The following is a 24,509-nucleotide window of genomic DNA, read 5'->3' on the forward strand; positions in this document are numbered from 1 at the left end:
GGGTAACGCCCCCCCCCCAATGTATTGAGAATTGCTTTCTAATATTCTTTTTACATGAAATGAATGTACATAAAAGTCATGCATGATTACCTCACAACGCAGAATACATTTGACTTCAATTTCCCCCCCCCCAAAAAAAAAAATCTGCATTTAGTGAGAACACACAGATTTGGTATCTAATTTTTGTACATATGAGAACACATAAAATCTATGCATTATTTCTGAATAATCTGTCATTATTTTTTAATTATTTATGGTCATTCTTCTACTAAAAAAGGTATTATTTACGACAAAAACATTTTTGATGTACATGTTTTAATAGCGGTGGTGGTTAGAGCGTTGGCCTCACAGTTCTGAAAACCGGGGTTGGAATCCCTGCCCCGCCCGTGTGGACTTTGCATGTTGTCCCCGTGCTTGTGTGGCTTTTCTCCGGGTGGCCACTTCAGTTTCCGCCCACATCCCAAAAACGTGCTTTCATCGGAGACACTAAGTTCCCCCGTCGGTGCAATTGTTGGCTGGCGACCAGTTCAGGGTGTGCCGACGACAGCTGGGATAGGCTCAGGCACCCCCACGACCGTTGTGAGGATAAGCGTGTCAGATAATGGACGGATGGGTGGATATTTTTAAGATCTCCCAGAAGAGATGGATGAAGTGGCTGGGAACTGCGAAGGCTGGGCTTCCCGGCCAAATCTCGTCAGCCTTGTTTCGGTCCGGATCTCGCGGTCTCGGCCTCGTCCTGGCTCCAGACAAGCGTCGGTCTCGACCGGTGGGGTCTCGAGCGCATTTCGTAGCGACGACGTGACGATCCAGGTACGGGTAACCTTCTTAGCGGGACCGTCAAGAGATCTCGCCGCAGGGCTTTACATGGAAGTGGCGCGACGCGGCTCAATTAGCTCGTGTTGTGGGTTCGGCTGTTTGAGAGCCAGCGAGCGAGCGTGGGTCCAAATCCTCTCCTGCGGGCCCAGCTGGGAGGATTAAGACGGGTTCCTGTCCCGTGGCTGACCTCTCCAAAGCCCCAACAGATGTCCTGACCCCCCCCACCCCCCCTTCCCCCACCAAGCCCCCCCAGCGCACACACTTCCACCCACCGCTCTTCTCGAACCCTCTCTTGACCCCGCACTCAAAACAGATCACTCGAGTGACGTCTCTTAGCACGAGAAGCCTTGAATGGGGACTATCTGCCGCCGCTATCGCCGTCGCTTTGTTCCGCACCTTCCTTCGGGGTCGCACGAGACCCCCGCCCGCCCCTTCTGCCGCCGGCCCTTGAAACCGGACAGACCGTCGCCGTCAACAGTTGCACAGATTTTTATTTTTTGGGGGGGGAATTCTGTTATTTATTGTTTTCAATCAAGCACAACAAATACAAAACAACGCAAGAAACAAAGCAAGCAGCTTTTTGGGGGGTTTGGGTGATGTTCTGTTATTTAACCCATGTCGTTTTTGAATGGAATGATTTTTTTTTTTTAAATGTTACGGTGAAACGAACGTGCCCGGAAGAGCCGGCCGGGCCAAGTGGCTGGCGAGAGGGAAGTCCGGTCTTGCCCCGCTGAAGCTGCTGCCCCCCCGCCCCTCACAATGGACCCATGGATGGATGAAGTTGACGTTTACGTCTGCGCGTTCACGTCCAGATACATTTTTTTTTTTTTTTATCCGACACGTTTAGTGTGTAGATTCAACGGTTTGGTTCCGGTCAACAAATGAATTTACAGCTTGACAGTTGTAAAAATGTGTTTTTAAAGCTCGTCTGTACACTTAACGAAGGTTTGCTTATTTAAAGGGAATGGAAGGACCGCAATGCGCCTTTTTTGCTAATATTATACAGTTTTTATGCAGAATACGCATCTTAAATCTTTTGTGAAAGAAAGATTTGTATTTTTTTTTTTTTTTTGCAACAAAAGATCGCACATTGCTGGATTCGCCGGAAAAGTGGCGGAGAAAGCGCGACGTGGGGCGTCGTGGCAACAACATGGATCCCGTACGAATACACTGGAAGAACATCGATGAATATTCCGATAATTCGAGCAGTCAACATTATTCTGGGGGGTCCCATGAAGACGCTGAGGAATACGAGCTTTACGAAGGCGTTAAAGGTTATCAATTTGAGCCGGTTGGACAGCACAAACGTTGGAAGTCAGACAAAGCCGCCGGCGATGAAGAAGAAGCCGACACAGAAGTCAGAGCCAGCGTGGACGAAACGCCTCGTCTTGAAAATATCGACTGCTAAGCGTTTGTGGTTAAGTTAGTCACAAACTGATCAAGAGTAAAGGCTTCGATTTCCTGAATGTACAGACCAAGTTTTCGGTCTTATTTTGAAATTACGCAAACGCCGAGTATTTCGTGATTTGGTTCGCGGCAACTACTTTGCGTGTAAAATGATGATTATTGCACCAAAACACACAGAATCCCTTAACGTAGTCTAAGATGGTATATTTTGACAAATAAGTAACAATATAATAATATAATGCTGCTTTCTTTCAGTTTGTCCCGTTAGGGGTCGCCACAGCGTGTCATCTCAGATGAACGCTCATGTTTGTTTGGCACAGTTTTAGTGATGATAATCAAATAAAATATTCGCTCACAATCACTGAGGAATTCTCGAAACGAGCGAAAAGGTTTTTCTTGGGCGTGAATCCAAAAGACTCGCATCTTACCGTCGTTCCAAAACAGCCCATCCCAGATTTTGTGACGTCAGAGGCAGGCAAGAGAAACGAGGTCAAAGTTCGCGGACTTGAAGTCGTTGAAGTCACCGATATTTCGGGTGAAAACCGTCGAACTGGATCTGCCTTTTATGGAACAGTTGAACATAAATTTTCATCTCGATAAGATCCTTTGCGTTAGAAATGAGACAATCCGTCCACTTTCAAAATGAAAGCCACGCTGACGTTGCGGCCCCCTCGACCGTTGTTCCGTTTTCAATTCCCAACATGGCCGTCCGCCCCTCCTTCTTTCCACGGCTCACCCGCCAGCTTCGCCGCCGCATCCCGGCACGGCCCCGTCAGAGCCACGCCGGCGCGCGGCTGTCAAGAGTTTTAGGGATCCGCTGAGCTGTGAAATCGCACAAATTGCTGTTGCTTGTGGGTCTGGCCCGGCAACAGGGGGGGGGCAGAGAAATGTTATGCTTCAACACTTCCAGACCTGTATTTACCCCCCCACCTGCTCCCACTATGGACTTCGCACCCCCACTATTCGCAACCCACTTCGCACACCGCCGACAGGCGCTGCTAAAAGTACTCGTCGCCTCTACTCAAGTAGAAGTACTGATTCTTGCGTAGAAAAAGTACACTAAGTATCGATTCAACGCCTTACGTCAGAAAAAGTTTTGGAGAAAAGTACAAAAACTGCAGAATCGCTCTTAAGAAACAAACTTTTGCAATCAGTGTGAGTGTCGGCCACAATTGTTCAGATGAAAGAGAAATTACAAAATAAAAAAGCAGCAATTGCACTCATAATCATTTCAGACTCCCCATTATTACAATTTACAGATTTTTACTCCGCTGAGACCGACAAATCAACCTCGATAAAATCGGCCAATTGAAGCCGTTTTCAAATCAGCAAAAACGGGACAATTTTGTGCTGATTTTTTTTTAATTAACACATTACATGACAAAGTTGACATTCAATTTTTTTTTTTTTAATCAGCACGAAAAATGGACAGTTTCCGCCAACTATTTTTTTAAGGACAAAACGTTCAGTCAAATCTTTGTAATTGTAAGCGTTACGTTACCAAAAAAGTTATTTCATTCAGTATATTTATCGATATTAGCCTAAAAAAATCCATATCGGCCCAGCCTAAATTTTCATTTCAGCAACTTTTTGAAACGAAACAAATTGCTTCCGTTCTCATCGCAATACAGAATCTGCTCTTATGAAAATACTACATGATATACGGTTGAACACTAAGCTGTGAAATTCTGGTCTTGTCGGATCTCTGTGCGGCTTTTGATAGCGTCGATCGTACCGCACAGCTGAACAGGTTGGAAACACGGGTAGGACTAAATGGAACGGTCTTTAAATGGTTCAGGTCCTACCTGGACGAAAGAAGTTCATATGTGACCATTGGACGTGCTCAACAAATGGCGATGACCTCTGGGGTTCCTCAGGGGTCAATTCTTGCACCCCTCCTGTTCAGCCTGTATTTGCTATACTTGGGTTAAATTCTTCAGAACTTTTTCAGAATTTTGACCGGCATGGCTATGCAGATGACACCGTTATAGGTGTCTCCAGACAGCTACAGTTCAGTTGAGATGTTGTGTCACTCCAAAGCAGCCGGATAAATAACTGGATGAGTCCAAATTTTCTTCCGCTAAACCACAACAAAATCGAGACAATAGTTTTCATCTTTGCTTCCATCTCAAGGAGACTTGACTATTGTAACGGTCTTCCGACTGGACTCCCGCTCAAAAGCATTTAACTGCTGCGGCTCTTTCAGAATGCTGAAGCTCGGGTTCTGACCACAACAAAGATGTCAGAGCATATAACGCCAACTTTGAAGTCTTTACAGCGGCTCCCAGAATATCAACTCAATCGACAGGCTCGGGTCATGTAGAGGAGCACAGAGTCCAACGCAAACATGATGAAGCATAAGCAGCCTTTCACTTTTATGCTAGACACAAATGGCAGAAGTTGACAACAGAAGTGACGTCACCCCAAAGTGGAAAAATGTTCAACTCCAGGCTTAACTCTTCTTTTTCTCTTACTCTTTATGCCATTTTCATTTTTTAATAGTTCTTGCACTGCATGCTGTTGTAATTGTTAATTTAATTGGAATGTAAACATTCCTTGTTAAAAAATATTTATATGCTGTGTTTTCCGTGTTTTAAATGCTTACTGGCGAGGGGGACCTGTTGGCTCTCAGCTTTTGATATTTATGAATTTTTTGCCTTCTGCAGCCTTCGCGAGTGCCCGATTCATTGAAATAACGCCGGCATCTGCCCGACCACGATACCTGGTCCCAATACTACTCGCACAATTCTAGTAAGGAGCAAAGTGTTAAATTCATCAGGAGAATAAATACGCAAGTAGAAAGTTGAAAAATGTACTTACGTACGGTAACAACCCATCCGTACTCGGTTATTTGGCACCACTGCCATCAACGCACGTACACAAAAAACGTCAACAGCGCCTCGGAGCACGTAAACGGTGCCAACCGGCCTCGCCCGCCTCACACCACAGACACCTCCAACACTTTACTCGGGCGCGTGCGGGTCACTTCACACGACAACCCTCCGGGGGGATAAAGTACTCCGCCCACCCCCACCCCCACCCCCGAAAAAGCCGCCCCATCCGCACAAACACACAAAATTGTTATTCTTATTGTTTTATGTTCGGCTCAGCACAAGGTGGAGATGACTTGCCTAACCTCAAATAAGCAGCCATTGAATCATCATCATCATCATCATCATTATAATAATGATAGTTGACTTTCCGCTTGCGGTATTATTGTCGGCACAATACAGTTAGGTTGCACAGTAAATTTTATTTAAAAAAAAAAAAAATGTTGCCTTGCAATTGCCTGGCCACCAATTCAGGGTGTACCCTCCTCTGGCCCGAAGATAGCTGAGATAGGCTCGGGCTCGCCCGCAAGCCACATGTGCATAACCACTTCCGAATATGGATGACATAACATTTGAAATAAATAGCAATTATGGACATATGTAATCATTAGTGCGCATGCACAATAAGCGGTTATCCTACATTGCTCGTGGCTGTCAAAGTGTAAGAAAACAATTACAAAGAAATAAAGCGCAATGGATGCCAACGTGTGCACAATAAACAATCCTCATCATTACTGTCATAATTACAGATAATCCATATCTGCAAGAGTTGTGGCGTGTACACACACGTATACATTTTACCTTATATGGGCCACATGATGAGACATGGGAAATTACAATAACACTAAATAAACAAAAACACAACATACCATTCCATATCCCCGGAAGCTCAAATAGAAGAAGAACTGATGAATTCATCGTTAACGTTAGATTAATTTGAGTTTTTATTTACACAAAGCCGGAAGTGTTTCAACTTGAGTGGGCCGACACGACACGACACTTGATTTCTCTTTCCGGCACGTCGAGAAGGAGAAGTTAATCAAGTTTGATACTTCCCGTTTTTAAAATCTTTTCAGTGCCCCAAGTGGACCCATTATCTCTCACGGCTGGCCAGGTACGTTCATTTGCATATGAATCAGTGTTTATTACGTAGATTGTCGTGTATTTAATTAGTTTTGAGTTGGTTTAGTCTAGTTCCTGGAGAGCCCGATGACGTACGCTGAATATTGGCGGGCAAAATGGCGTTTGTACGTTTGTGCTGTATTTTTTTTTTTTTTAAGTAAAATTCACATCTGTCAGGGCAAGAAAGCAGACTATCGAATGACCAATTGTATCATAAAAAAAAAAGTTAAGCAGTAAAAATGTAGGCCTCATCTTTCCGGGGGGGCTTCGATGAGAGTCTATCACGCAACGACGCAGAGGTAGTGACATCTAGTGGCACAACAGTAGTACTGCACTCTCATTTTGCCAGGCACAAAAAACCGTCAAATTAAAAAAAAAAACCACTCCATATTCAACACTTTTTACCGAGTTGATTTCGTGTATAGAATATACAATACAATCAACATTTTTACTTTTGACACAGAACAAAAAATAAATACATCAATTGTTCAAAAAATATGATTTTAATCAAAACTGCTTTTTAAAGATGTCGACTGAGGAAACAACTTTTGCTAAAAAAAAAAAAAAAAAAAAAGGCAGCGCATCCCACAATTTTTTGTCATCATTTTGGTTCAGGAAAGAGACATCATTGACCTATTCCTAAAAATGTTTTTTTTTTTTTTTTTTAACTCAACACTCATGTAATGAAAGGGAATTCGAGTAGTTGATGATGACCCCATCAATGAATTTTCAGCACAATACGATATACATATATATATATATATATATTTATACTGTATATCCATTTCCCTTGCTGCTTATCCTCACAAGGGTCGCGGGGAGTGCTGGAGCCTATCCCAGCTGTCATGGGGCAGGATGCAGGGTACGCCCCCAGCCGACAGACAACCATTCGTCGCACTCACAATCCCACCTAAGGACAATTTAGAGTCTCCGATGAATGCATATTTTTGGCATGGGGAAGGAAAGCGCTGGCCATTTGGTAATATAATATTATTTTTAATCACACAAGGGGGGGGGAATGCTTTGCCCTCAAAGTAATGTGTGGCCAGTTGTCCAAACTGGGGAATCCTGTCCTCATTTTGGTTCTGGGCCATCCGCAGGGGCCGGTTCTGCATGAAGTTTGTGAAAAGGTGCGTCCTGATCCAATGTCACCCCAAGGTTTCTTACATATTTGCAAAGAGATCCTCAACGCGTGGCAACTTTAGTAACCCATCTGTTGCCAGCAACAATGAATATTTTAATTTTTCACATCAGGCCATTAACTTGGAGTCAAACAATCATGTTTGTCCCGGCTGTGCACTGAAAAGAAAATTATTCCGATTCTAAATACTGAAAAAGACATAACTGCATCACATCACTCCATGGTAATATAACTTCTCTGTGATTTAAAAAAAAAAAAAAAAAAAATTCACAAATCAGTACTACTGTTCTGTCCCCATCTGTTATTGTTGGCCATTTTTAACACATTTAAAGTTTTTAAAATAGCTCGAGAACAAAGGCTATCAAACGCTCTTGTCCTTAGAACCTGCCCCCCCCCCCCACTCCGCGGGAGCTGCGTAGGATTACGTCGCCTCAAGATTGAAAGTTTTGGAGACTTTAAACAGTGGGGGGCTTTTAAAGAGCACCTCACACTCAAAGTCACACATGCTACAGTGAGCGAAGAAAGGATGGCGCAAAAATACGCATATTTTGTTTTGCCGTTTTGCATTCAGCTTTAAAACATGAACGTTAGCGTCGCAATGAAGATGTGGCCGCTCCTTTGCAGATTTTCATCTGTCACTGGCGATTCTATGAAAGCCGTGAGATAAACAAGGGAGTGCTGCAATTGGGGGAAAAAAACTCAATTACCGTAATTCCCGGCCTACAGAGCGCACCTGGTCATAAGCCTCGCCCAGTACATTTGTAAAGGAAATACCATTTGGTACATACGTACGCCGCAGCCGTGTAAAAACCGCAAGTGCCCACATTGAAACACGAGATGTTTACAAAAGAAAGACGGAACACAGACAGTTTGACGCTAACGCTAGCGCCGCTGCGTGAACAGGGCCGGTTAAAAAAATGAAAAAAACTTGCTGGTAAAAATCACTGAGACACGGCACTAACACGCTAGCATAGCGCTAACAGTGCCGGACCGGCAAAAGTTACTTCCTCGGCACATATATTCCACCGCTCTCATTTTGCCCCCCTCGCAGCCGTGAGGGGGGGGAAAAAAACGCACAAATTAGCCGCATCACCGCATAGGCCGAAGGGTTGAAAGCGTGTGAAATAAAGTCACGGATGATCGGCCGGAAATTAGCAGTTTGATTCCTCACACGAAACGGCACTTTGTAAAATTTCCTAGGAAATTTGAGTTTTTATTTTTGTTCTCGATTCCACCCAAAGTGCAAGAACATTTTGAAGGCGTGGGTCACCTCCAAATGTCCCCGCCGTCAACAGACGAGGACCCACTGTACTTTTTCACGTGTGGGCGCATATGATTTAACCGGATGACTTCAAACAGTTTTCAGGCTCCACTTGACACATTCCCCAGTCCATCATTAATGTAGGATGAGTTCAAAAGTGACGCGAGGGGTTTTACAGCCTTAAACACGGTGGAAACCCCTCGTGAAACGCTTGTTGCAGGCATGCACGCTCATCTTCATAAGGGTCTTTTTTTGGGTGCGCGCGCGTGTGTTATTATTTCGCTCATCTCCGTAGCGAAACCGCTGTGGTTTTCTTTTGACTCATAGGGCAAAATTAACATGCCGTGTGAAGATGACGCGCCGGAGCGTCGCGAGCGTGTCTGCTGCCAGTTGCTTTTTTTTTTTTTTTTTTGTCTGTTTCAGAGCGCTCGTGTCGTCGCTTGAGTTGTGGCCGCTTTGTGAAGGGGAAACAAAAGCAAAAGATTGCGCAAAGTCCATTCGCGGCATCGGCGGCGAATCGAGGAAGCCGCCTCGCAAAAGGCGGCGTGAGCGCGTTTGACATGACAGCGGCCGACGCCGCCGTGCGGACCAAATTTGGAGTAATCGCTCGCACATCGTCGGCTTTTTATGGTTAATGTCTTAAGGGTTGAAAATGGAAAAAGGTAAGTTTTTCCTTTTTGTGGCTTTCAAGTGACTATTATGCACCGCTAAATGGACTTCTTGGCGTTGGCCGTTTTTAACGGCGTCCAATGCACTTGCAGCGGCTGCGTTTCCTGCTTTGGCGAGGGCGTCCATGGCTGCCATCTTCTTTTCGACGCTGTGGAGCCTCCGACTGCTCATCCCGGCCGGTACGTCGCAATCGTGCCTGCGGGCGGTTCTCCTCCTTTTAATACCAGAGTTCTGTATGAACTGCGTTGACGTGCGGCGAAACGGGATCCATCCATCCGTCCGTCCATTTTCTGGGCCGCTTATCCTCACGAGTGTTCACGCGAGTACCGAAGTCAATCCCGGGTGTCTGGAGGCAAAGTCAACCCGTCAATTTTCCGCTGTCCGCAGTGAGCCGGAATCTTGCTGTTTGTGTTCGTTTGTGAGATCAAAACGCATCAATTATGGTGTTTGTCGTGGGACTTCCAGGAATTATCAGGTAGGCTACCAAAGACGTTTAATTTGATGGCTTTTGCAATTAGAAAAACAACTTTTAGTTCCCGACAAGCGGCGCCGTCAATTTTCTGAAGCCGGAAATGCGTCTCCGAAGGCCTGGCAGTACGTTGTTGTTTTGCAAATTATAAACGCACTCCAAGGGACGTTTTATCTTACAACTGCAAGGATTAGAATGTTGTCATTTTTTTAGACTAAAATTATACTCCAGAAAAAAAATTGCAGTCTACTGTGAAAAGCCCACAATGTACCACATTTCAGTCAAACACCATCACGGGTTAGAGGGTTACATTCCAGACCCCTCCCCCCACCAAAAGTGAAAATATGCAATATATAAATTTTGTGCTCCTGCTACCCTTGTGTGGATGAGCAGCTTGGAAAACGGATTGGGGGGAAAAATGGAATTACTAACAGAAATGTGTTTTTTTTTTTGGGAGGGTAAGCGGTGCAGAAAATGGATGGATGTTAATTTAGGATCTTCACACTTTTCAAACAATACACCTTTTTAAATGGAGACTATATTAGGTGGCGAAAATATGAAAATGGGAGGAATTTGCCTCCAGTAATTGGAGCCGCCATTTTGACAAAAAAACACTACGCAGAGCCACTTACAGTAGCTTCGAGCAACTGAATGGCAAGAGGAAAGAAGCTGTTGGAATGTTGGCTGGTTTTAATCTTTGTTTTTGCTCAACGGCACCAACGTGAGGGAAGGAAGCGGAAAAAGGTCGATTGCGAGGACGTGAGAACGCATACATACTGTTGCAAAAATAAGACCTTCGCATCTCCCAAACTTCTACAGTCGGAGTCACAAAGCGAAAAGAAATGAGGAGCAATCATGAGAAACCAGCAGGACCAGCAAATTGGGGGCGCTTCACCGCATATGCAGTATGAATATACAGAAATTCTGCAAGGGAACACTGCCCCCCACCCCCCAAATGTATTCTGTATTTTAGCTCCTGTAGCGACGTATGCACGGCAGCGGAATCACAAGGCCAATTTTTGTTAACCTCTTGAAAATATTCGTAAACGTGAGAATGGCAACGGTTCGTTCCCGCTTCAGGGTCGGTCTTCATAGAATGCTCACGATTTGGGGTAAAATCATTTTCTATCAGCGGTCCCCACGCCACCGCTGACAAAAAAAAAAAAAAAAAGCCAAAAGCTAGCGACGCCCCCCGGCGCGCGGCCGACTTTACTTTCTTTTGCCTTCCTGGTCAAATTTAGGCTCGTCCGCGTCCGCCGTCGCCTCCCCCGCCTGCGGCGTCACCTGCTCCACCGACTACAAGGCTCACCTCAACTGCTCCTGCGCCTCCGCCCCGACGCGCCCGCTGCGCCTCCACGTCAACTGCAGGTAATCCATAACCGAGACGCGCACGTTCGATAACGACGACGACGAGTACCGGCCGCCGCCTGTGCTTTCGCAGCGACGGCGAGCTCCACGTGGTCGACAGCTGCCGGGTGACGCCTCCTCGGTCCTGGTGCGTCATGCGCCCGCCGGCGCTTTACGACGTCGCCGCCGTCGGGACCGAATGCACGGCGACGGTCAGCCGACGGGGCGACCCGGACGGCGAGTTGTCCAGCTGGGCGCTGTACGACGCGGGTAAGCCAAAGCAGCAGACCGCGACCTTCACCACAACATTCATTGGACACTCTAAATTGCCCCTAGGTGTGATTGTGAACGCGATTGGTTACCTGGCTCCACGTGCCCTGCGATTGGCTGGCAACCGGTTCAGGGTGTGCCCCACCACCTGCTCGTTGACAGCTGGGATAGGCTCCAGCACTCCCCGCGACCCTCATGAGGATAAGCAGTGAAGAAGATGGATGGATAGTTAGTGGCACGGTGGACAACTGGTTAGAGTTCCGAGGACCGGGGTTCAAATCCCGGCCCTGCCTGTGTGGAGTTTTCATGTTCTCCCCGTGCCCGCGTGGCTTTTCTCCGGGTGGGCTCTTCGGTTTCCTCCCGCGTTCCAAAAACTTGCTTGCATTCATTGGAGACTCTAAATTGCCCCTAGGTGTGATTGTGAACGCGATTGGTTACCTGGCTCCACGTGCCCTGCGATTGGCTGGCAACCAGTCGAGGGTGGAGCTGGGCTCGGCGAGCCTTGTGAGGATAAGCGGCCCGGACAGCTTATTAGCCTCATTTTGCATCGATGGCAGTGAAACCTCCGCCGCCTTCGAACGTCCGAGTGCTGAGCGCCGACGGCTCGTACAACATCACGTGGGACCACAGCAACGAGCGCCTCGACTGTCTGACTTACAGGCTCCGCATCCGAGCCGGCCCGACTTTCTGGCAGGTAAACTTCCCTTCCCTGTTCCGGAATCACTATTCAGTGGTACCTCTACTTGCCGAAAAATTCAAGTTAGGAAACGCCTCCTCGGCAAAATATCGTCTCTTGTTGCGAAGGAAAATTCAGGATACAAAAGGCAAATTCCACCGAACGGAAACATCCTGGAAGTTGGTTTGAAAGAGCCGCTCTCCCATTGGCTTATGGCCACTGCAGCTTCCTGGCATCCCATTGGCTAAGAGGGATGTCAATCTTTACCCATGATCCTTTTCCTTTCCCTTGTACACACGAGCGTCACCGAATCCCACGCTAGCGCTTTCACACGATGTCGATCGCTAGTCCAGCTTTTGTGTGACGTTTTCGGGTTTTTGGGAGGGTTTTTTGGGTGCAATCTTTCTTCACGGCGAGCCCCGAGAAACTTTATTGGAATGAAGTTGTGTGCGTACGTATGCTCTCTCTCGGCTGTCAAACGTTTGCCTCCTCCTCGTCCGTCCCCCGCGATGTCTTTCGCTTCCCTTTGCATAGTCGCCCAACGCCAAAGGTGAATGAACGGAATTTGTTATTATTCTTTCCGTAATGTACTTCGAATGCTTTGTATGGGGGAGGGCTTGGAACGGATTAGGTTATTTATATGTAAAAAGCGCTTCTACTTGTGCAAAAAAATCAGGTTACGAAACGACTTCTGAAACAAATTCATTTCTCAAGTAGAGGTACCGCTGTATATGAATTTTTACACAATGAACCACAGTGTATAGTAGACTATAGTGTATATAGAGCACAGAGCTGGGAATGGTGAGTTTGACTTCCTCAACAAACAAAGCACCTTGACATGGGCCTCAGCAGTAGTACTGTACAAAGAATGTGCGGGCAGGGGGATCGCTTTATGAAATTGACAAGTTGGGCCTTCAGAACGACGACGTTGGGAATTTGAAATCAACGTTTTGTGTCGTCTCGGCTTGCCACCGTCTCTAATCCGTCCGTCCGTCCGTCACCGCTGTTTTTGTAAACTTTGCCCTTCATCCTGCCGGAGACTCTCCTGTCACGTAGAACACCAGACACCTTCCGCCGACTGTTCCAACCCCGCTCGGACCCGTTTCTTCACTTCCTTACCGCACTCTCCATTGCTCTGGATTGTTGACCCCAAGTATTTGAAGTCGTCCACCCTCGCCATCTCTTGTCCTCGGAGCTTCACTCTTCCCCCTCCACCCCCCTCCTTCAGGCACATATGTTCTGTTTTACTTGGGTTAATCTTCATTCCTCTGGCGTCCATCTTTCTAATGGTTCCGGCGCTTGCTCCCTGCTTTCACTGCATATCACAATATCATCTGCGAACATCAACCGGATTCCAAGGGGAATCCAGTCTTACCTCGTCTGTCAGCCGGTCCATCACTTCCGCAAACAGGAAGGGGCTCAGCGCGGATCCCTGATGCAGTCCCACCTCCACCTTAAATTCTTCTGATACATATTTTCTTCGCCACACGGGACTTGCGCGTGCAGTACCACAGTTCCTCTCTTGGTACTGTGTCGTAGGCTTTCTCGAGGTCCACAAAGAGACAATGTCGGTCCTTCTGACCTTCTCTGTACTTTTCCACGAGCATCATCAAGGCAAATAACGCATCTGTAGTACACTTTCCAGGTATGAAGCCATCCTGTTGCTCACAGATACTTACTTCTTCCGTCCTGAGTCAAGCCTCCAGTACTCTTTCTCGTAACTTCATTGTGTGGCTCATCGTCTTTCTTCTTTTTGAGTTTCCACAGTTCTGAACATCGCCTTTGTTGTTAAAAATGGGGACTAGCACACTTTTCCTCCATTCTTCTGGCATCTTCTCTCCCTCTGGTTATTCTATCGAAGAAGTTGATCTCGAGGATGATTCCGTGTTTTCCATTTTTTTTTTTTTTTTCCCCCGGTGTCGTGGCTATTTCCTCCCGTCAGGATGCAGGGCGTTCCTTCTCGGTGGACGAGAGGTTCCTCGTCGTGCGGCGCGAGGAGCTGCCGCCCCGCGCCAAGTGTAGCGTGGCGGTCCAGGCCAAGTTGTGTCCCGGCAACCCGACTCAGGGCCCGTGGAGCGAGTGGAGTTTCGCAGTCAAGTGGACGACGGCGCCCACAAACTCGCCGTACGTCGGAGGTAACGGAGAAGCCGGTCGCCCTTTTATTGATTTGCATCGGAAGACCTGTTTAGATAGAATACAGAGTCGTGATTCAGTTCTGACGTGAATGATTGAAGCGTTGCCAAGGAGACGCAAAATTGAAAAACCAGATTCACAATTCACTTCCTGTTTGTCGCTCGACTGGCCAATTCGGCCCAGCTGGTCTTGCGTTCCTGATGCGCCACTTGGCCACGCCCCTTAAAGGCACACTGACAACACAACAACTTTTTCTGTTGTTGTGGCTAACGATCGCTGTGATTATTCTGGGGAAAAAAAAAACAAAACATTTCTTTCTAACATTAAATATGGCTGCTGATTTCCTCCTGCGCTTCAGTGAAAGGATCATGGCTGTACGTCCTGCTGGCCGTCGTCGCCGCCGCCGCCGCCGCGCTGCTGCTGCTGGGTTGTTCCCGAAAACCGTGAGTCCTAAAACAAAGACGGTACGAGGATTGACTAGATTTTCTCCCGATGACTTCATTTATCAGGCAGCTCAAAAACATGACGAAAAAAGAAAAAAAAAAAAAAAAGCGAAAGGCAATTCGGACACGGCGTGAATCATCACCGCCGCCGCCGCCGCCTGCTGACTTCCCGCACACGGCGGAGGGCGATGATGATATTTCTTCACATTGCTTCGGCTTTTTCCGTTCCTGGCATCGCCTCCTGCAGAGCAAGAAACCACACACACAAACACGTGCGATGCGCTGACAGGAAGTCACGTGTCGCAGCTGCAAATGCAACACTTATTTCTAACATTTATTCGGAGCGCGCTAAAAAGCAACCGCAGCTGAGACGAAAGTGATGCACATCAATAGAAAGTCAACATCAGACGCAAAACCGTTCACAGCCGTTTTCAAAAATATATTCAAACAAGGCCGCTCATGCTGTGTTGAAAGCCAAGGAATATAAATGGGCTTTCGTTTAAAAAAAAAAAAAAAGGTAATTTATTAAAGCATGAAAAATGAAATAATAGTTATGGAAGAAGCGCAACATTTGGGCCACAAGCTTTGTATCAGCTGGTACCTTATAAAGACAGAAAAGTATTGTTGTAAAACAAACGGCACGGTGAAGTAGCTGGAAAGCGTTGGCCTCACAGTTCTGAGGTCCCGGGTTCAATCCCGGACCCGCCTGTGTGAACTTTGCATGTTCTCCTCCTGCCTGCGTGGCTTTCCTCCGGGTACTCCGGTTTCCTCCCACATCCCCAAAATATGTAACATTAATTGGACAGATTGTGAGTGCAACTGTTTGGCTCCATGTGCCCTGCGATTGGCTGGCGACCGGTTCAGGGTGCGCCCCGCCTCCTATCCGTCCACAGCTGGGATAGGCTCCAGCACTCCCGCGACCCTTGTGAGGATAAGCGGCTCAGATCATGGATGGATGGATGGATTGTTGTAAAACACTATTTGCGGATACTTTTATAATGTGCTTCTATGAGGAAAATCACATTTTATATCGCTGGGATAGGATCCTGCTCGGCGGTGACCCTCATGAGGATAAGCGGCGCATAAAATGGATGGCTAGATACATTTTAGTCTTCCCTCCCCCCCCGCAACTGCTTACTTTTTTTTCTTGCTCATTAAATAGGTAAATCGTTGATTGTAAATACTGAAATTAAAAATGCATTTTTACATTTAAGAATATTTTGTGTATATCAACAAGATAAGTGGTGACTTGAAATGTAATTAATTCCAAATAATGCAGTGAACAATTTGAATAAACTTCATACTTGACATCATTTTGCATTTAATTACATTCTCAGTGAATATATTTTTGATTGATTTATTGTAAATGATTCGATGAAGAATTTTGAAAAGGAAACATTTTACGTGGATTTCTTCATTTCTTTAATTTGTTTATTTAAATAGATATTTGATGATAAGGTAATTCAATGACAGTATTGAACCAAATTTGAAGGTGGCTCTCGACAGCGAGCCCCGGTCTCGTCGGATCCGCGTCTGAATGCACTTCGGTTCTTCCCAGGCTGCTGCTGAAAAGACTTCAGCTGAGCATGCGCGTCTCCAAACCCCACGACTTCTTCGAGCCGCTCTACCTCAACCATCGAGGCAACTTCAAGGTGAGAAAGTGCAGTTTGCACCGGTGGCCAGGAGGCGGCGCTCCGTGGGGGGGGGGGGGACTTTTGGCAACCGCTCACTGCCTGGGACCGTCCCTCGAAGTCGCACCGAGGGGCCGCCTAGATGGTGTGAATGTCGATTATGTCCACAGTATTTTAATTTTAGTTTTGTAATGACGAGCTGCGGGTTGATGCGTGTCCTCGTGTAAAAAAAAAAAAAAAAAAACCCAAAATGGTTGAAACAAATGTTACTTGTTGGGAATTTGAGATTGAGAAGAATAATCCCTACCTGAAATGAAACGATCCCTACACAGTCGTGTGTATTCAGTTGGGCACCGTCGAATTTTGCCCAAATCCATCGATCTTTTCAGTTGCTATTCCATATTATGACCTCTTTGAATATCTGTCTCGTCTGTCGTGACAACCAAAAGCACAACAAGTCTCGGGTATTGTGAATCTTCTGCCCCCACCCCCACCCCCACGCTGTATGGCGCCGTGAAAACTGTGGTGTCACGTGCAACCCTAACCCTGGCCGAATCCACATCGCGGCTCTTTTGCGTCCCCGGTAGGACTGGGTCAAGCCCGGGTTCAGCGAGCACGACTTTTTGGAGAACACGTCACGCGTGGAGATGACGCTGACCACCAACAGCGCCAAGCAGCAGCTTCAGGTCCACAAACGCAACGCCAGCTCCGAAGCGGACGAGGAGCCGCGAGGCGCGGGGCGCCTCGTCCTCCTCTGCGCCCCCTCGGCGGCGCAAGTGTCCATTCGCAGCGTGACCCTGTGCGGAGAGGAGCGCCGGGACGGGTCCGCTCCCAACCACGGGGAGCTGCCGGACTTCGAGGTGGCCGAAGAGCGAGCGGAAGGCGCCTCGCTGGCCTCCGAGCGGCGGTCGGACGACGGCTACCCCCGCGTGGACTTGGACACGGTGGACAGCGGTTTCGGCGAGTGCGCCAGCCCCTCCCATTCCGGCTCGGGGGACCGCGGCCGAGATTTCCTACCCGAGCCGATAAGCTCGCGCTCCAACTACGTCAAGCAGTGGATGATGCGCGGCGACGCTCGGGGGGAGGACTCGGAAAACGCGCTACATTGAGCACTCGGGTCATTTTCTTAAACTGAATTATACATCATACACACACACACACACACACAATGTACCGAATTTTGACTGACTCGACGTTATTTTTTCATGTTTTTCATGTCACTTTTCTCACACTCAGTATACGAGTAATTAATAGATACCAGTATTTATTATTCCCCCATCAATCCAAACAATGCGTCTGATTTCATTCATTTTTTTTTCTTCTTGGCCAATGACATTTATTTTGCGATATTATTTTGTCCATTGAATCTCTAGGATTCCTCCTTAGAATGTTTTTTTTCCCTTTATATCAAACTATTTGTATTTGTCTTTTTTTTCATAAACTATTTGATTTTGTGGCTGATGTTCAATCGGATCATTGGGATGCCGCATTTGTTATATTAAAATTTATTTTATCACTTCAATCAAAACATTTTGTATTTTTTCTGATTATTCCCCCCTTGCATGAAAACTGTATATTTGTTGTGTATTTTATAGTGTACCTTATTTTTTTTAGTTAATTTTTCCTGATTTTATTATGAAATTCCTCTTTTATTGCCCTTAGTCGAATCATAAGGATATCATTCGTTTTGATTTTATAATTGAACTTTGTCTTTTTCACCAAAAAATAATACGGGGACTTTTGGTTCTCCCTTGAATGAAAACTGTATATTTGTTGTGTATTTTATAGTGTACCTTATTTTTTTTAGTTAATTTTTCCTGATTTTATTATGAAATTCCTCTTTTATTGCCCTTAGTCAAATCATAAGGATATCATTCGTTTTGATTTTATAATTGAACTTTGTCTTTTTCACCAAAAAATAATACGGGGACTTTTGGTTCTCCCTTGAATGAAAACTGTATATTTGTTGTGTATTTTATAGTGTACGTTAAATTTAAAAAAAAAAAAGTTTTTTCATGATTTTTCTGAAATTCCTCTTTTTTTTTTGCCTTTAATCAAATCATAAGGATACCATATTCGTTTTGATTTTATAATTGAACTTTGGCCTTTTCACCAAAAATAATACAGGGAGTTTTTGTTGTTGTTTTTGTTTCCGTTTTTCCCCCTTTCAATCAAAACTTCACCTCAAGTATTCCATTTGTTGCGAAATGGTTTAAATATTTTATTTTGTTCCTTCAATCAAATCACCAGCATAGCGTATCAATTCCATTTTTTTTTTTCACAAATTACATTTTGTCCCTTAATTAACCCCCTCCGGGGTTGATGCCTTTTTTCTTTGCCACCTCCGGGTGGCGCTGTGGTGCCGGCCGGGCAGCAGGCAACCGTAAAACAGCCGACGAAACCTCAAGAAAGAAAACAGCGGCAGGGGGCGAGCGAAAGTGGGTGCAAAGGTCAACTTTTATATCGAGTGTTGTGCAAGGTGTTGAGTTAACTCCCACAAACTTTTATGTTTTGCGGTCGATGACAAGCGACGGTTCGGACAGTTAAATGTGACTTTTAGCGCGAGCGTCTGTGCAGTCGGACAGGTAGCATCCGCCTGTTAGCCACATTAGCCGCTAGCTCGTGGCCAGAAGCCAAAAAAAAACCGGGGATGAATTTGTGCCAAAACGGCAGCCTGCGGCCGGAGGAGGCGGTGGTGGTGGAGAACGCCATCCGGCTGGCGATAGACTCCGTCGTCAACGTGCTGTTCGGCGTGAGCAGCGGCCGCAGTCGCGAGTACCAGCGGATGGTGGCCGAAAGGGACAAAGAGATCGCCAGGTTGCAGCGCGAGGTGCACGCGCTTCGCCGGCGGGGATGCGCTTCGTGCACGCTGCTCTCCGGGGTCGGCGGCGGCGGCGGCGAGCTCGACCTTGGGACCCCCGATCGGTCCCCCCCCCCGGGCACCGGCCAGCAGCAGCAGTGTGAACTAGATTTCTCTTGTACGTAAGTTCACGTCATGTTTATATGTCTGATCGATGTCATTAATACACCTTGAACTGGTCGCCAGCCAATCGCAGGGCACAGAGAGACAAAACAGCCGCACTCACAATCACACCTTGGGGCAATTTAGTGTCTCCAATTAATGTTGCATGTTTTTGGGATGTGGGAGGAAAGCGGAGTGCCCACCCGGAGAAAAGCCACGCAGGCACGGGGGAGAACACGCAAACTCCACACAGGCGGGGCCGGGATCGAACCCGGGACCCCAGAACTGTGAGGCCAACGCTTTCCAGCTGTTCCACCGTGCCGCCAGGGACAATTTAGAGTGTCCAATTAATGTTGCATGTTTTTGGCCCGTGGTACAATGTAAGCTTGTTATATCGGAAGAGTGACACGAATCTTCATGAAATAATGTGGAATTAGTTACAATTTTGAAAGTAATTCATAATAAATATGTCATGGGCATGGTTTTCCACAGCTGCCGTAAGTCGTGTGTTTGACAGCAGCCGCCGAGCCGTGGCCGTGTGCCACTTCCTCGTGCGCGCTGACTACGTTGTGCATCTACGCCAATGACGTGGAATAAAAAGTGGAGTGCGCACAGACCCCTTTCACGCGGCAATTCGGCTTCAACTTCCGGTCGTGGCAAAACATTGTTTTGGGTACTATTTCACGTGAAACTTGTACATTGCGAAACATAATAACATCGTATATCATTGGAATACGTTCATAATTAATTATTCTATGTTTATCACATGGTTTTTCCATATCACTGTGTACATGTTTACCATAGTTTTTGCCCTGACCGGAAGTCAGAGCCTGTTGACCGTGGCGGAACCAACGGCGGACGCAGAGTGCGCAGTGCAGTTTTTCTTCTCTGTCCTTGATCCGAGGCTTTGATTTTCACGCCACTTGTTGCCAGATGCTTGTGTTTGCTCACGAGCGTCAGTTAGTGTAGCTGCCACGTCACGTCGTGGCGTTACTGAGCCACATCAAGTCAAGTTACGTTTTCACGTTTTGCCATGTCAAATTTTTGACATTGTTTCCTGTTTTTTTGGACAAAGCCTTTATTGCCTTGTGATTTTTCGTACCGTCGCCCTGTTGGACCGCCTTCCCCCCGCGTATGACGTCTGCCCGGCGGCAATAATCCTTCCTAAACTCCACGCTCACGTCTCGGCTTCCTGCGTCTGGCGCCTCCCCTCCGCCGCGTTCATGACAAAATCGCGTTTGTTTATCATCTCTGGTAATATTCCGTTGTTTGGCAATGGCAGACGCCGTCGTGAATCTTGATCTCGTTATGCACGAGATAGAGCCTGAATTAACGAGAAAATGCTGGTACCATGCGCTGGAAATATTGTGGGAAAAAAAATACAATAAATGACCTACCTCCTCTCCCCGCTTAGAAGCTGTCAAAGCAGCCACGCGTTTGATTGACAGCTGAGAATTCCGGGGAGGCGGGCTTTCCAAAACACTTTATGCGCTGCCATATTGTTGTGACTGAGCAAGATTTCTTGGGATTTCTTTATGAATTAATGACACCCCCCCCCCCACCTGTGCCGTGTCTTCCGTCCGCAGCGGGTCTCTTCGACGGCCCCCCGTCACACGACCCCTCGCCCCCCCGCGGCCAAGCGGACCCGTCGCGCGCCCCGGAGGAGGGCGGCCCCGCCGTCAAAGAGGAGCCGTGCAACGTGGACGCCGTCCTCGTCAAGTGGGAGCCGAGCGAGGAGGAGAGCGGCGGTGGTCCCGCTTGGGACGCAGGTCAGGCCCAGTTGCAGGGACCCCCGCCTTTCCAAAAGCGCAGTGCGACGGAAGCGTACGTGCGGAACATGCAAAAGATGGAGGAAAAACATTTTGGACGATTTTATTCAAAATGCAGCATTACTGCTGGCATTGTAAGCACGGATATGATTTTCCTAGATTGATCCAAAGATATATATTTCTGTGTTTATAAATGCCAAGCGGCAAACTTTGCATTTGCCTTCAAGTCACACTAATATTTCTCAAATTTATTTTGCTGTGAGAGAATCAGATAGAAGAATCATCTTTATCTTCATGAATATCCATACATGCACATGAAATTTGTTATCTGCGTTTTATCCATCACAATGAACTCGCTGGCGGCACAGTGGATCAGCCGGAAAGCGTTGGCCTCACAGTTCTGAGGTCCCGGGTTCCATCCCGGACCCGCCTGTGTGGAGTTTGCGTGTTTTCCCTCGTACCTGCGTGGCTTTTCTCCGGGTGGGCACTCTGGTTTCCTCCCACATCCCAAAAACATGCAACATTAATTGGAGACGTTAAATTGGCCCAAGGTGTGATTGTGAGTGCGGCTTTTCTCTCGAATGCCAGTTCAGGATGTACCCCGCCGCCCGCCCGTTGAAAGCCGGGATAGGCTCCAGCGCTCTTGCGACCCTCGTGAGGATAACCAGCTCAGAAAATAGACGGATGGATGGATGGATGGATGAATACACTGGCGCAGAGGGCATCTGAGGCACCCGGGGGGGGGGGGGGGGGGGGGGCTGTTTGAGGTATTTATTGGTGCCTTGCTCAAGGACACCACGGCGGTGGCTCCTGACGATGGTGCATTTTGGGTCTTGAACCCCGTCCCCAACCGTCGTCATAACCGTAGGGCCACGCACGGCGCACGCCACTTTTGTGAAAATCTGCCTGACCCCCGAAAAGCGTCTTGCAATTCCACGGGCATGCCACCAGATGGTGGAAGAGCACAGTGTATTGATACATTTTTTCCATTCCTCTCACCTTGAGGCGGGGTACACCCTCAACCGGTCGCTTCTGTACACAATCTTGTGCCCATGCGACACAAACTTTCTGTATTCTGTATTTAAATGCCACAAAGCCGAGGCAGCCTCTCAGCGGCGATACGAGCGACCACGATGGCCGTGCGCGACGATGCCGGAAACTTCGTACTTTGGAGTGATCCTGTCATCTTTGTTCTGTTGTCTTCAAGAACGGGAGATCCGAGAAGACGCGGACGGGCTGGCGCGTGTCGCGGAGGCGGAGCAACTCAGGTTAGAACCTTCGATGATTACCGGGACGGATGTTGACCGTCGTCCTCTTCTGAAGCGTAACGTCGATCACGTGCCTCGTCGTCCTCCCCAGGAACAAAAAGAAACGAGTGCCCACGGCGGAGCTGCCCGAGGAGGCCCAGCAGCAGAAGCGCGCGGCCTGGCGAGCCGCTTCCCGACGCTACTACGCCCGCAAGGTGGCCCGCCAGCGGGCCGGCTCCGCCCGCTTCCACCGCCCGCCGCCGCCGGCCACGCACTGCGGCCCCTTCGCCGACAACGCCGGGAGGCGGGCGCCCGTTCCCGTCTCGCCTCAGGACTCGCAGGCCCGGCAGCGGGAGGCGTGGCGAGCCTCCTCCAGGCGCTACTATCACGCCAGGAAAATGGCGCACCAACAGCAACGCGGGGCCCCGCAGTTCCGTGGCGCCGAGCCGCCGGGGGACGACCGAGGAGGACTGGAGGGAATTTTGTGCAGTTGATCACAAATTTTTATTTTGTGCTCTCTAAAATCACTTCAAAATTACATGAAAGTTAATTTACGGAGATTACTGCGTATGGGCTGTTTGGTTTTAGGCTTAGCGTCGGCTACGTGGTCTGTCCCCGCGTTCAAAATCTGTCGCTCATGCGCGACTAATCGCAAATCAATCAAGGGATTTGTAATTGACTTTTTGCTTAACTTCAGTCGTCCACTAACTACAAATTCCGACGTAACAATTCGGGACTTATCGATTCATCGCTTCAGCCCCGGAGTCGACTCTAACGTCCGTCCGTCGCTGTGTTCAGAGTCATTCAGTCGTGCTGTGCTCTCATCGCCGTAAAAATGATTAGGAAATGGAAAAATCAATAGTTGCAGTGGGATTTTAAAGGCCAGGCTAGCACTCCAAAATACTGGATTTTCTAAAACGGTATGAACGTCACACAAAATATGAATTTGTGCGTGCAACGCCTTCCGACCGTGGCCACCAGGGAGCAGCAAAGCACCGAAATAAATTATCCGAAACGACAAACCGGAACGTAAATAAACTAATTGAAACGAACGTTCGTGGACTTTTTTTTATTTTTTTTGGGGGGGGGGGGTCTCCTGGCAGGTTAATTTCTTCCTTCCTGTCAAATAAAGGCAGTTGTCATGAAATGGCGTCGAGGTTAGAAAATGGAGTTTCCTTCACATCATCTCCAAACGCTTGGTAGCTATTTGGATCGAGCGGACCGGACTACGTAGTCGACGCTTCAGGCGAACCCTAACCCTTTCCTAACCAACGGTTTCACTGCAATGCATCATGGGCCACCTTGCTTTCCTCGTGACTGTGTGGCGTTCACGGCTTTCAAGATGCATTGTGGGATACGTTAAAGGCGATCAAAACCGAACACAGCCCGAAATCTTCCTGTGCTGCTGCTGCGCTCCAGATCTTGAAATTTCCCCAAGTCGTCGTCCATCCTCAAATGGAAGCGCCGCAGCGCCCCCGTCGTCTCTTGTCTGTACCTACATCATGAGCGCCATTATGACTGTATTATTATTATTTTGCTGACGTTCCAGTTATGAAAACAGTTTTCGGCAACATTTCCGATTTGATTGTCAGCTGGTGAAACACTAAAAAGGATCAAGTTGTTCGAACTAAAAGTTCTGTATGCTCAAAGGGAACGCTGCCGCCTGCGAGGTGGACATCTTGAGCTCCTTGAAGCAAACTCCTTGACAATCCGCTTCTTGCACCGCTTATCCTCATCATGTTGGATGAAAATGATTGAATTAAACCTCTTTCTGGTATATATATTTTTGTTCCCATCCAGATGTTTAAAAAATGTTTTCAATATTTGTTTATTGAAGCATTTATATAGCAAATTGGATATTGTACACAACAGAAAAAAAAAACATGAAGCTCATAAGAAATTTGAATAATAAATGACCTGATGTCCACTATACGTTGGATTGTGGTAACAATAAAACGAGTTAAAAGCTCATTTTTTCGTTGAAAAAACGGCCGTGAATAAATAACTCCACAGTATGATGCATGATCTCGTCATTTGAAGATCATTTCTCATTCGAAGACATTTGGCAGTGCCTTCTCAAACAAGATTCTGAATGGATGGAGCGCAGAAGCAGACGCCTCAGCTGCCTTGCTGCATGGCGACGCCAGACAGCTGCGACCGACAGCAGGCGCGCACGACGCCGGCGTGGGGGTTGCAGGCGGCGCGGGGGGGGCACACACTTATCGTCTGTCTCAAGCGGACCGGACAGATTCAAAACTCTTCCACAGCTTTTTCCTCTTCCTTCTTTTTCTTTTTAAAGGCAAGTAGACGCCGAC

General features: G+C 47.5%; 2 protein-coding genes across 4 annotated transcripts; both read left to right on the forward strand.

Annotated features, from left to right (window-relative positions):
- Positions 1-6,017: 6,017 nt before the first annotated feature.
- Positions 6,018-17,783, forward strand: LOC133500898 (interleukin-21 receptor-like). 3 transcript variants are annotated; one of them, XM_061820154.1, is made up of 10 exons: positions 6,018-6,168; positions 9,002-9,240; positions 9,340-9,426; positions 10,958-11,084; positions 11,158-11,333; positions 11,891-12,027; positions 13,952-14,144; positions 14,501-14,585; positions 16,144-16,237; positions 16,804-17,781. In XM_061820154.1, exons 2-10 carry the CDS (start codon positions 9,231-9,233, stop codon positions 17,323-17,325), a joined length of 1,431 nt encoding a protein of 476 aa, XP_061676138.1. In that variant the 5' UTR covers positions 6,018-6,168; positions 9,002-9,230; the 3' UTR covers positions 17,326-17,781. The 3 variants fall into 3 exon arrangements, with proteins under 3 accessions (XP_061676138.1, XP_061676140.1, XP_061676139.1); XM_061820155.1 differs by lacking the exon at positions 6,018-6,168 and adding an exon at positions 6,996-7,155; XM_061820156.1 differs by lacking the exon at positions 9,002-9,240 and having other exon boundaries at positions 6,029-6,168; positions 16,804-17,783.
- A 760-nt stretch (positions 17,784-18,543) lies between these two features.
- Positions 18,544-23,246, forward strand: LOC133501425 (uncharacterized). Its single transcript, XM_061821187.1, has 4 exons — positions 18,544-19,194; positions 20,765-20,947; positions 22,155-22,215; positions 22,307-23,246. Exons 1-4 carry the CDS (start codon positions 18,867-18,869, stop codon positions 22,686-22,688), a joined length of 954 nt encoding a protein of 317 aa, XP_061677171.1. The 5' UTR covers positions 18,544-18,866; the 3' UTR covers positions 22,689-23,246.
- The last annotated feature ends 1,263 nt before the right edge of the window (positions 23,247-24,509 follow it).

Source organism: Syngnathoides biaculeatus, chromosome 5 (assembly GCF_019802595.1).
Source record: "Syngnathoides biaculeatus isolate LvHL_M chromosome 5, ASM1980259v1, whole genome shotgun sequence".
Taxonomy (NCBI): domain Eukaryota; kingdom Metazoa; phylum Chordata; class Actinopteri; order Syngnathiformes; family Syngnathidae; genus Syngnathoides; species Syngnathoides biaculeatus.